At 34.3% G+C, this 13,293-nt stretch overlaps 1 protein-coding gene across 1 annotated transcript; it reads left to right on the forward strand.

The window, feature by feature from the left end:
- The first annotated feature begins 530 nt into the window (after positions 1-530).
- LOC134840020 (uncharacterized) lies at positions 531-4,527 on the forward strand. Its single transcript, XM_063855647.1, has 4 exons — positions 531-1,091; positions 1,758-2,255; positions 3,110-3,775; positions 3,934-4,527. The coding sequence occupies exons 1-4, from the start codon at positions 531-533 to the stop codon at positions 4,513-4,515; spliced, it is 2,307 nt and encodes a 768-aa protein (XP_063711717.1). The 3' UTR covers positions 4,516-4,527.
- Positions 4,528-13,293: the final 8,766 nt, after the last annotated feature.

A 13,293-nucleotide genomic window follows, 5' to 3' on the forward strand; every position in this document is an offset into this window, starting at 1 on the left:
AATGTCGTTCGATTCACGCTTTAATATGATACATCACCCAACATAGTCCGATGATTATCTGATTATGCGTCGAAAACAAAAAAAAAAACAAAAATACACCAAATTACAAAGTTCCTCCAAGTTTTTTCAAATGGCCGGGTTAATAATTTCGATAAGCTTCAAACTGGTCAACGTGAAATCAAGACTTCAGTAAAAATCTCTCACTGAATTTTTCATGATGACTAATTTGATTTAATTTTGCAAGTTTTTTTCTTTTGTTTTTATATTTTCTCGTTTCTTCAGCAACGACGTGCGTTTTACCAATTTATGTTACAAGAAAGAGAAATTAGTTTTCATGCACAAGCTCGTTTGAAAAACACAGTTATAGAAAACCTGCATCAACTTAAAGAAGCCGTGCAAAACTGCAAAACTTGAGCTCAGTTGAGTAATAAATCAAACCTTGCAAAAAAAAGCTCAAAGCGCAAAAAAGCTCAGTACTATTCAATTATTCTCAATTTCAATTTAATTGCAAAACTTTAATTGCTAATCCCATGGCTCATTACCGAGTGGGAAAAGAGTTTTACGAGAAGCTTGCAGTCCCCGGAATGCCTTCTCCGACTGTAAACAAATACAGCGAACATTGCCAAAAACAGCACATGCCTTCAAAAGTCAAAGTGCTTCCCAAGAAAAGCTTGGTCAAGGCTATTGAATTAGCCCTTCAAAAAGGCGGAGATGTTTCCAAAAATACTGATATTCTCGCAATGTGTGAAGAGATAGACGTTTCGAAGTTGAATGAGAAAAACCTCTGCTGTATTAGTCACCGATGGTGCACTTCAGAAGTTGAAGTGGACTTGTTCGCCGAAAAGTTTGCACAATTTCTCAAAAACACTTACTTGTGCGCTGATGACACTTGCTTTGAAGAGAAAGCGTTTTTCGAACATGCTTCAAATTGGTGGAGCTTCATGGGAAAACTAGTCGAACTGATTTTTGACAAAGAAGGAGAAAATGAAGAGTTCTTGAAGTACTTGTTAGACAGAACCACACTCTTTGGGTTCCAAGAGACTAAAACGGAAGAGGGATTGGAAGCTGACAACGCTGACGATCTACAAGAGGTTAATTGATTTGAATGGTTTAATTGTAACTCCTAATTGTCAATACTTTCATCATTCTTTTTAAACTAATTTTTCTTCCTGATTTTTAGTACTAGCTTTTGTCATATATTTTAATCCGGTATTAGTTAAAAAGTGATTTAAATTGAGAACATGCAAGTACTTTTTGCTGAACGGAAAATAAATTGAAGTCTTACTCAGTAGCGGATTTAGGGGGGGGGGGGTGGACGCCTTGCCCTCAGGGATTCGAACCCCTGCCGACTCAAAGGGTCCCCCTTTGTACTGTTTTGAGATATCCATATTTGATGACGGACCCTAAAAATTGTCTAAAGACGCCCTTGGCGCCAATATATACTATTTTTGAGGGGCAGCGTGCGCCAAAAAAAAACGCGCGATTTCTTTGTCAAAATTTTCCAAAAAGTGCCAAAAAACGGCTATTTTGACCTGTTTTTTCAAAAATTTGAAAATTTAAATTTGGTCAAGTTAAATAAGAAATCAATTTGGTTTGGTCGACCTAAAAAAAGGTCGTCAAAATTTTTGAAAAAAATTTTGAAAATCCGCCCCCCTCGAGAAAATCTTAGATCCACGCCTGGTCTTACTAATATTTTAAGTTTTTTGTGCGGTTCCTTTAAATGACAAGGAACATAATTTTCTGCTGTCTTTTTTCAGATGATGTCAGCTCTTCTGAATGGGAAATCCATGCTTCAGATGGACACATCCTCAATCACAGAATCTTTTCTTGGAGATGTAGCTCTGGAAAAGATTAGGAGTTATCTTATATTTGCTTTGCCACAAGGCGCCACTCCTCAAATCAAGCAAAACGACATAGCCCAAATGATCAAAAAGATCAAAGAGCAGAAAACAGATTTTCAGATGTCGAAACCTGAGAAACTCTTCGCACAGATAGCTGATGTCGTTCGAAAAACTTTGGATGACTTTTCGATTGTGCAAAAAGTGAAGGACAATGTTCAGTTCCAAAGATTCACAGAGTGTCTGAACTATGTTCAGCAATTGAAGACGTTGAAAAATAAGTCGAACAAGTTCAACGGACAAGACCCGATGGCGATGGTGACACTCATGATGTTGCAGAACAGTGCCTTCGAGTACTTCTGGGTAGATGTATTTTGCACTCCTCAACGCAAAGAGGACATCAAAGAAACTCTGAAGGTTATTCTCTCCCGTTCTTTTGTTATATCCTTTTTTTGATTTCAATCTTTGAAAATATAATAAGTGCTGTCTCTAATCTATTTGTAACTAACATTCTGATATCTCTAACTAGACTATGAGTAGGTACCGTTGATTTGGAAGTTTTTCTGAAGGCGGTTTTAGTGCCAACATATACTAATTCTGAAGTCTGGCGCGCAGAGAAAAACGCAAGCTTTTGGCCAAACTTTTCAAGAAAACCTAAGACAAAAACGTTGTTTTGACCTGTCTGTGGCGGCATAGAAAAATTTGACACAGTTAAGTCGTTATATCGTTTTTGCAGGGTTGGCACCAGGCACGGATCTAGGAACTTCTCGAGGGGGGGGGGGGGGGGACTTTCGAAAACAATAGAAAATTTTGTCGACCTTTTTTTAGGTCAACCAAATTGATTTTCTGAGCTATAAAGACCCAGTTTTGACCAAATTTCTGCGCCGCAGTCAAATTTTTGTAAATAAAAGGCCAAAAAAAAGCGTTTTTAGGCACTTTTTGGAAATTTTCTACCAAAAAACCGCGTTTTTTTGGCGCGCGCTGCACCCCCCTCCCCCTCAAAATTAGTAAAGAATGGCGCCGAAGGTGAGTCAGCCAAAAACCGAAATCTCAAATGAGTACAAAGGAGGGACGCTTTGGGTCGGCAGGACTCAATAACATGTTACAATAATAAAAACTCCAATTGTTTTCAAGGAAATACAAAACGAGTAAAAACGAACATTTTGCTTTTCGGAAACACATAAAAATTTATAATCTTCGAAATATAAATTTTTATTTCACTGTCTTTTGCCAGCGCTCAATTTTAATCCATTTTAATTGGATTACTTTAGGCCGTGAAAGATGGAATGGCCGTGTTTGGCATAGCAACTGTCATAGTGTGTCCGCCATTTGTGATCGACAACCTCATTCGATGCTCAGAGAAACCAGTGGCTGGATTAATTGCCCAATCAGCACTCGAACCCCATTTGGAAGTATTCTACAAAACGTTCCCTTTTATGACACTGAGCGAAAGATGTTTTCTCTTCTGCGAACCCAGTTACTTCGACAGAATGTGGACACTACATGAAATGGCGATAGGTCACACTCTTTACTACTGGTGGCAGTACCTTCTTGGCCCCTTTTCAAAATTCATTTCGACTAACGGTAACCAGAGCCTAACCTTCAGAATCGACAGCATGTGGAATAATATCTACCGAGCAGGGCTAGACCAGTCTAGTTCCCGCACTTCTATGTCTCGAAGCATGGCGCTGTACATGCTCCGACAAATCGGACCCGGTGACGGGATGACAACGATGTTTGATGTGAACTTCGCAACCATGCAAACGGGTTTCGCAATGGATTGGGAAATTTTGGCTACTTCTATTTTTAAACTGGACCCGAATAGAGACGTGAGTGAACAGATACTGCATAAGAAGATGTCAGCATACCAGACATGTCTGCTCCAATATAGCCCACCAGGGTCGAAATACAGTCACGCTTGGTTCAAAAACCCAGAGGTAAGGAAATAACGCTTATTCCAACTTTAAACTGAGCAAGACAAGCAGATAGAAGCTATCAAATCATTTGACTCACACTTATAGTTTGATTTTAACGTTTTTCCATTACTCAAATTAAAGTTTTCAAGAAACTTGTATTAATATTAAAACTGTTTCAGCACGTGAACCACAATTTCAAGTTCAATGACAAGTGGGAATTGATAGCGGGATGTGTTGAGAACCCTTCCAACTTCAACCCAAAATCACTGAAGTTCAAAGCAGTTAGCGGAGGCGACGCTACACTTGGAGGCGAGACTGTACTGAAAAAGTGCAGCGTCTATTCCGTTAAAGAAATAAGTCACGACGGACTTTTTCTTCCACTGGGCCTGAATTTGTACCATATGATAGGTCCCAGGAAAACTGATCTTGAAAAAGAGTTATCCAGTGGGTATCTAATCACAGGCGAGTGGTCTCTGCCTTCAAAACTGGTCGAACTGAGGAAAGAGGCAATCAAAAAGATCAAAGAAGAAAGGCCAGCGCAGCCAGATGCAAACATGTTGAAATCGCATCAGACGGTTTTTGATTATCTGACTCCGAAACAGGATGTGATGATGATCAAGTCTGCAAATCCGAAGTACGACTTCATGCTCGTGTTCGGAGTGATTCCCGTTCAAATGACTAGCTTCAGTGTAGCATATCCAGGACACGATAAGACGGCGGGCAACAAGAAAATCAAACAAGTCGAATTTATGATGAATTAGGTTTATATGAGAGTTAGTAAACCAATATCACTATCGTAAAAATTGCACTTTCACCTTGTATATGAATCGAAATCTTTTTATTTTCCTTGTTCCGACCAACCCCTCCCAGAGAGTGGGAAAGAAACAAAGCCGAGGATGGTTTTACCGCTAATTTAGGCACCTCTACACTAGATCATTGAGTGTAGTGATGTGTGGCATCATTTTCTTGAAAGGTTTCTCTTTGTGTCAGAAAATTTGGCTGGACCATTTTTTCCACCTATTCTACTATGATTAACTCAAGGACACTGAAACAAAACTGTACAGAGGCGAAGACGAGCTTCGCAACATGTGCGACATTAAAATGAAAACTATGCCATTGATTAAACTCAAAAGAAAAAGAAAATCAAAAGCTAAAAAAAAACTTTCAAAAATCGTTTTTGTCAAATTTTTTAGAATAAAACTGCAAAAAAAACCAAAAAAAAGGTAACAAAACTATCTGAAGCAATAGAAAATTTACAGGGCCAACATATACAAGTTTTGAGCTGGAACTAAGCCGACAAAACTGAACAAACTCTAGTTGAAAAAAAAAACAGATCCCGGTCAGACTCGAACCATAGGTTTATGCCGTCTTAAGCAATGTGTCACCGCTACCCCAGATGGTTGATTAATTTAATGAAACTCCGTTATAGACAAAACAGTCAAGCTAAAATTGCCAAACAAATTTAAAAAATTATTAAAAAGTTTTAGACAATAAAAGGTTACATTATTTTGTCTGAAAAATTGTTTCATTTGTAGACACTAACTAATCAACTGTAAACACAGTAATTCTAGACCGAAATAGAGTTGTCAAAAGAGCAAGTTGGATGAAACTGGAGATCTTCTTAAATTGGAGATCATGTGAACAAAGCTGATTGGGTGAAAAAGTCTTGTACCCGATTGCAATACCCCTGTTTATCACAAGTGCACATACGTTTGTAGTACGTCCTGGGTCTTAAAGGGTGTCAATCATAAAGAGATAAAGAGGAACGCTTAAAAAAATTTATATCTTTTTCTTTAACTTTAAGATGGACCTTTCAAGATTTTACGCGTTCCCGGTTTTAAGTGCCAGGAAGGCTACTTTAGAATCCAGAGGTGAAATGTATTTTTGTGTAGTGCAGAAAATATTCTGTTTAACTCGCTTGACATGGAGGAGAAGTACAACAGTGCCGAATTACAACAGTGCCGAAAAAAGCGGGAAATTTTCAGAATAATTTACACGCATTTTCTAAAGAGCGGGAAATTACTGACGCTAATTATCAAAGAAAATCACACCAATTTCCGCGCCAAAATGTCTGCAACAACAAATTTTAACAATTATTTTGGCCCCAAAACGTCTAAATTGCAAATTTTCTCTCCCAAAATTTTCAAGTGCTGATCAGGATTGTAATCGATCGCTGTTTGATTTTTGATTGCCGCACTTAATATGTTGAAATTTGTTCAAATTTTCGGCACTATTGAACAAAGTTCTCATTTTCGGCACTGTTTTACTTCGGCACTGTTGTACTGCCCCGATATGGAACGTATTGAATTTATAGTACTTCCCGGTTGAACTCACTCGCGCTTGTGACTGTTTGTTTAATCAAGTATGCGAATTTCGTTCTGTTCGGAATGGAAGAAATTCAAAGGATAATACTTAAAAAGATATTACATGCATAGAAATCAAAAACAACAAGACTGCTCGTATCAGGGCGAAGCCCTGAATGTTCCGACTGCCTTTTAAGAATTATGGAGCAGCAGTAATAACATAAAAAATTAAATGAAATAAAATAAAATGAATTTTTTTTTTCTAAAATTTGAAATGTTTTATGAAAACCATCCCCCCACACGCCATATAAAGTACAAAAAGATAGATTTCGTTCCTTGTAACAAATCAATTATGGCAAATTAGCTTCGTTCAATCAATTTGGAACGATTTATAAGACGGATTAAATCTCCTTTTACGCGTAAATAGCGCGAATTATATCGCGCGTTAATTGTCCCAAATTGGTCAAAATGGCCAAAATGGCAGTCTTTAAACCATCATAACTTTACAAAAAATGATCACAGGTGAAATATCTTTTCAAATTTGAGCTCAGGACATCAATAACTTTCGAATGATATAAAAAAATTCCGTCAAAAATGGCCAGTTAAAAAGTCGAAATTTGTCTGAAGAAAAAAAAAACCCACCCCGAGCACAAATATTCCGTTACTTTCGTATCGAAAGTCGGAACAACAAGACTGCTCGTATCAAGGCGAAGCCCTGAATGTTCCGACTGCCTTTTAAAGTTTATGGAGCAGAAATAACATTAAAAAATTCAATGAAATAAAACAAAATGAAAATTTTTTCTTCGAAAACTTGAAATTTTTTATGAAAATCATCCCCCCACACGCCATAGAAAGTACAAAAGGATAGATTTCGCTCCTTGTAACAAACCATTTATGGCAAATAAGCTTCTTTTAAACAATTTGGAACGATTTCTAAGACGGATTAACTCTCCGCTTACGCGTTAATAGCGCGAAATATATCCTAAATTGGCCAAAATGGCAATCTTTAAACACCGTAACTTTACGAAAAATGATCACAGGTGAAATATCTTTTCAAATTTGAGCTCAAGGCAACAATATCTTTTGAATGATATAAAAATATTCCGTCAAAAATGGCCAGTTAAAAAGTCGAAATTTGTCTGAAGAAAAAAAAAACCCACCCCGAGCACAAATATTCCGTTACTTTCGTATCGAAAGTCGGAACAACAAGACTGCTCGTATCAAGGCGAAGCCCTGAATGTTCCGACTGCCTTTTAAAGTTTATGGAGCAGAAATAACATTAAAAAATTCAATGAAATAAAACAAAATGAAAATTTTTTCTTCGAAAACTTGAAATTTTTTATGAAAATCATCCCCCCACACGCCATAGAAAGTACAAAAGGATAGATTTCGCTCCTTGTAACAAACCATTTATGGCAAATAAGCTTCTTTTAAACAATTTGGAACGATTTCTAAGACGGATTAACTCTCCGCTTACGCGTTAATAGCGCGAAATATATCCTAAATTGGCCAAAATGGCAATCTTTAAACACCGTAACTTTACGAAAAATGATCACAGGTGAAATATCTTTTCAAATTTGAGCTCAAGGCAACAATATCTTTTGAATGATATAAAAATATTCCGTCAAAAATGGCTAGTTAAAAAGTCGCAATTTGTCTGAAGAAAAAAAAACCCACCCCGAGTACAAATATTCCATTACTTTCGTATCGAAAGTCGGAACAAAAAGTACGTTGAATGTAACCAGGCAGTGTTAGAAGAATAACAAATTTATCGAAGAACTAATTAACTTATTGAAATTAAGAAGAAGTTTGCCTATTGAAGACTTCAAAAGTCATAATTCAACGTCAACTTCTTTCTACTGACGCAGATCAAAAACAAAAACTTTTAAAATCATCATAAACTTTGATATGTTGTTCCAGGTGTCAGAACATAAACCAGAAACAATATAGTTCAAAAAAGTTATTACTTGATTAATTTACTTAATTAAAGAACACGCAGAGCAATCAGAAACACTCATGCTTATTGAAGTGAGGTGGTTGTATATAGATAATAAAAAATAGTAAATTTATCGAAAAATAAATTAAGTAAATTGGGTTTAATGGAAAGTTGGCCAACTGAGGTTTTGATAGTGAGAATTTGATGAATTTGCAGCAATTACGGTCATCCAATGAATTATCTCGCGGAGTGGAAGAAAATTTAGAAATAATGCAAGGTGACTTGCCTGTCAATTGCTAACCAAAACATAAATTCAATTAATCGTTCGAGTTCGACACCGTAATGATTAGAAATGGAGAAGCAAAAAAAAGTTCATTTAACTTTTGAATTACCAAAAACTGATGGTGGTTTAATCAAATATGAGTCACCAAAATGTAGACAACAGCAGCTTGTATCTCCGAGGCTACTTTCATTTCCACTGGCCTGGAAGTCAAGAATTGTTGCAAGCAAAAAAAGGGACTAGAGAAACCAACTGCGGAAAACAATTAATGAAATCTATATCACTTTGGAAACAAAAGCGTATTAAGAGAACTCCGACAGTAGAAGATAATTTAAGCTGCAAGTTCTCGATGTTTTTTCCTCTTACGAAGGATATACAGTTTGGTGTTCCTACCAGGCACAAAACTTATGGTTGTCTCAATGGTGTAGACAATTCAATCCTAAACAAATATTCGAATGAATCTACAAAAGTACAACTAAACGATATTTAACACGTTTTGAGGCTGGTTGTATTTATGTATTTGGGAGGATTTGGCTGCAAGTAAACGCAACGATAAAAAAAGCGCTAAATTGTTTTTTATTTTAAAAGAAATCAATCAAAGTTTTGAGTTAAGAAACTAGGAAAACGAAAACTATGTTTTGCGCAGCGTGGAAAGTTCAAATCACTCATTCTTACATTTAAAGAAAATCGTTTTAAGAAATCCGAAAACTGTTTTCTTCGCAAATAGCTTTTCAACAAACATCTAGACCTAAAAGTAAATGATTGAGTTAATGTTGGCTGTCCAAAAAGACAAAACTTGAATTTGATAAAAGGAGAGGATTCTCATGCTTGAAGGACCGAATGCTTGAAAACTTTCAACCAATCAAAATGGCTAAGCGTTCCTATTGGTTAAATGCCTTTCTCACAAAATTGAAGTCAATATTAACAGAAAGTGTTTTAAATCAGTGGAAAATAAACAAAAAAATTATAAATTGCTGGTTACAACCGCAATACTATTCAGATAAACATCAAGATCTATGAGTTCAAGTTCATAAGAATTTTTCAGTCTTAAAATTTTATCTGCTTATTATCTAATCGGTCAGTCTTAAGTCTAATAACCTGGATTTATTTTCTTACTTGGAGATTTTCACGATTTATTTTGAGATTTTGAATACTCAATTCTTATTGGCTGAAAGTAAGCTTAAATACTTTTCAAGCATTCGGTCCTTCAAGCATGAGGGACGCCACCTTGATAAAACTTAAGTTGAAACAATAAGTTAGCTCACAGCATTTCTGAAAACCAATATGCTATAAAAAATAATCATATTGGGTTTTAAAAAAGGTTAAAAGCAAAAAGCTGGCAAAAGCAGAGAAATTTGTGTTTTTAAATTTAGTGGTTTATGCTTGGGTTACGGATTCGACGGTGCCATAGAATAGTTATTAAAAATTAAGGCATTTAGGAAACCAGAACCAAGTAGAATTAAGTGTCAAAAGAGTTGCAAAAAAATCGCCGATAAAAAAAATTTGCACTAAATTTCACAAGAGCGCAGCCCAGCTGAAGTTTGCCAAAAAATTCTAGAACTTAAAATTTTTAAAGTCTTTTTGATTCAACTTTTAACATTTATTTTGCTCAACTTAAAGTGAATTTTTGCACAATTTCAAAAACTTGGTTCGACTTATTTTAATTATACTGCGTTTTTGGCTAACTATATGCGAGTTTAATCAACTTTTGCAAAATTTTATTGTAATTTGTTGTGGATCCCTAAATTTCACTGTCCACCATCAGCATTAACTTTTGCAAAGCACCGTCGATTTCATTAGCAAGGAATTTGGTAAGAATTTTTGGAAAATTGTTTCTTACGCATCGATTAAAAACTTATCTATAATGCCTGCATTTGACATTTTCATTTCAAATATCGCAGTTTGAAAACCTAACAGGTGTTATTTAATAATCGTGTCTTAAGATCTTAAAATATACGAAATGGCCCTTTTGAATTTATCCCTTTGTTGCTTATAATTTATTGGTATCAATCATATCTATGAAGTAAGACCAAAATGGATCGCTGACTGCAATTTTGAAAATACGGATACTGATACCATAGTGAGCTCTATCTCGAGTTATCGAAGTAAAAAAAAACTTGTATTCTTGCGCTCAAAAAACAAGTGCTGATTTGCTCAAAGAGATAATTGAGTGTTACAACTTTGCGCTGCTAAAACTTTGCTAAAATCTTCGTTTTTGATTGTTCTCAAGCAACATTGTACTTTATTGCGGGTTCCCAAACATCACTGTCCACTATCTGCATCTGTTTATTTTAATCTTATCTGATAATGTTCCCTTATCTGTTAATTTAAAGTAGATATCTTATAACTCTTAAATGAACCTCATTACCAAAATCTCTTTTTGTTTGGGAAGAGTTTTCAATCAATTTTGAAAAAAAATTTTCGATGCAAGTTAACAAACGTAAAACAAAAAAATGAGTTGACAATAGGTCAAATTATCATATCAGAATTTAAAAATCTTTCCAACCCTATTAAAGGAATACATCAGTCAAAAAATCAAAAGTTGTGTGAAATTGAGAAAAGGATTATTATCTAGCGTAAGATGGGCGTTAAGCATTTATTACATTTCTACTACTGCTTCTTGTAAATTTTAACGCACATATGATTCTTACGCAAAACAATATGCGAAACAAAATTGATACGAATATATATTTGATTGCAGAGCAAGTATAATGTATTCTGCCCATTAATATTTTACCTAACATTTTTTACGAAGAGCTTTAAAAAAAAATTCGGCACTTTTTTTTTGCTTTCCGAACGCTAAAAATAGGAAGAAAATTTGTATTAGAATGTGTTTTAAGTTTCTTTTCGTTTTCCACGCAAAAATCAGGTGTCACAAATAATCATTGGAATTGTTCGAATAATATATCATATAACCGCCCTTTCAGTCGTGATTCGATCGACATTAAATAATTTTCATAAAACTGTCCCAGTGTCGAAAACTAGTTTTGAAATTTTTTTGAGATTTAGTCCAATTTCGAGCGAGTAACAATCGTTATACAAAAAATTACTACTTCTTTTAAATTTAAGGCCAACATTTTTTATTGTAAGGCAAGCTAGTGTTTGATGTTTAAAAAAATTAAATTTTCATTGTTCAAAAGACTAAAGCGACTACAATGTTTCAGAGAGTAAATTAAAAAATATTAGGAGCATACAAAAAATCATTTGGAGAAACTAGCACAAGTAAAGATTTCTACAGAAAAATTGTAAAAATAACGTAAGCAATTTAGAAATCTAAATAGTTTTGTTTAGAAACAAAATTTTTAGTAAAAATTACATAATAAAATTCATCGCAATATTGTTTGTTAGTTTGACTGTTCACTCATGCTTTTTTTCAAGGATACGATTGATGGACAAACCATCGCTAGCAACAATAGAGTTCACGTTCTTTAATCTACAGCAATGACTGCAAAAATGGCAAATTTAGGGAGACCTTGTTTTCACTTTAAAAAAATGTTCATAAAACGCATTTGTCAGAAAAATTATAGAAAAGTAATCGATATTTATAAAACAGCGATTTATTGAACAATTTTTTTAGCTATAAGTTTATAACTCTCCTATTTTAGTACGACTGAACACGTTCAAGGAGCGTTTTTTAAGCAGATAATTGGATGTTTGTACATCGAGATTTTGAACATTTCAAGATAAAAACATACATGTTTCTGTCGGAAAATTCGCTTCAAATGAACTAAGGGTTGAATCAAAAATACATAGTTTTCTGAATCAGATAATTATTTTCTGAAGTTGTATGCAAGTATTTATTTTAAAAAATTTTGTGCTAATTTTGCTTTGGATTAGTAAACGACCCTCGAAATGATACAATTCTCCATTTGAATTTAAACATCATTTTTGGAGTAAGATTTTGTTTCAAACGGTTTCATTTGGAAGATGGTAGATCAAGCAGAAACCAAAAGATACCTAATTTGAAGTTTATGGGGGAAAAGTTGGAATCATTTATAGATACATAGAAAACTTGAAAAATTTTTTCTTCAATTATGGTTACAAACTATGGCTTCAGATAGAATCAAATATATAAACTCGCAACTTTAGGCAAATACATGAAACTGATAATAAACTTTGTTTCTATCTTTTGATGAAGTAATCAAAATTAAAGAAATTTATAGGTTTTAAAGAGATTTTATTTGAAGTAAATCTGTTTCGGAGACAAAAAAGATCGGTCAATGAATACATTTTACCCTTGAAATATTTTGTAGTGTTGAATTTCATGCAGGAAGAGGCTTTTTGGAAGATTTAAATAATGCAGAAATCAAGAATCTGCATTCAAGGCATACAATTACTCAACTTGTCAAGGGGAAATCACCACAGAAGTTCTGTGGTACGAGCAATTTAGAAGATTAGAAAGACTCAATCAGTACTAGTAACAAGAATAATAAGTAATAAAACTTCAGAAATGGAGAAATATGTACACTTCTAACTTTTTCGTTAAAAGGAATTTCGTTAAAAGGAATTTCGTTTAAAAAAATAGATACAGTTTTCGAAAAATGAAACGGAAACTTCTTTCAACATTGACTCATTTATGAAACAAGGATGATAAATGTTTTAACGAAGACTTAAGTGTTAACGAAAAAAAAATGTTCACGATAATTAAGCGAAAAACCTGATTTGTGTCAGAAATTGTTTTGATTAGCTCAAGATTCAATTAGATAATGGATTCTAATTTTGTGTTTTTCCAAAACATTTGGCAAAAAAAATGAAAAAAAAATTAGGGTGGAACTCAATCATGAACTTTTTTCACCAATTTTTAAAAAATTTGCTTCATTTCATTAAAATTGTTGTTCCTTAATTTGATAGCTTCCTGAACAGGAATTAATTTAGTCAGTCAAATCTGTACGTAAAACTTTTCAACATATGGTTATTCTGACTATTACTCCGAACATTCGGAAAATTCAGCTAGTGTTCAGCATAGTTTCAGCTTGTTTGAGCTTTGCTTTGCTCTAATTAGTTACAACATCATATAAAT

The sequence above is a fragment of the Symsagittifera roscoffensis genome, chromosome 2, assembly GCF_963678635.1.
Source record: "Symsagittifera roscoffensis chromosome 2, txSymRosc1.1, whole genome shotgun sequence".
NCBI lineage: Eukaryota > Metazoa > Xenacoelomorpha > Acoela > Convolutidae > Symsagittifera > Symsagittifera roscoffensis.

Coding starts and splice junctions, on each gene's coding strand:
- LOC134840020 (XM_063855647.1), top strand. CDS start 531: ATGGCTCATTACCGAGTGGGAAAAGAGTTTTACGAGAAGCTTGCAGTC. Junction 1,092..1,757: donor ACGCTGACGATCTACAAGAG/GTTAATTGATTT, acceptor GTCTTTTTTCAG/ATGATGTCAGCTCTTCTGAA. Junction 3,776..3,933: donor CTTGGTTCAAAAACCCAGAG/GTAAGGAAATAA, acceptor AAACTGTTTCAG/CACGTGAACCACAATTTCAA.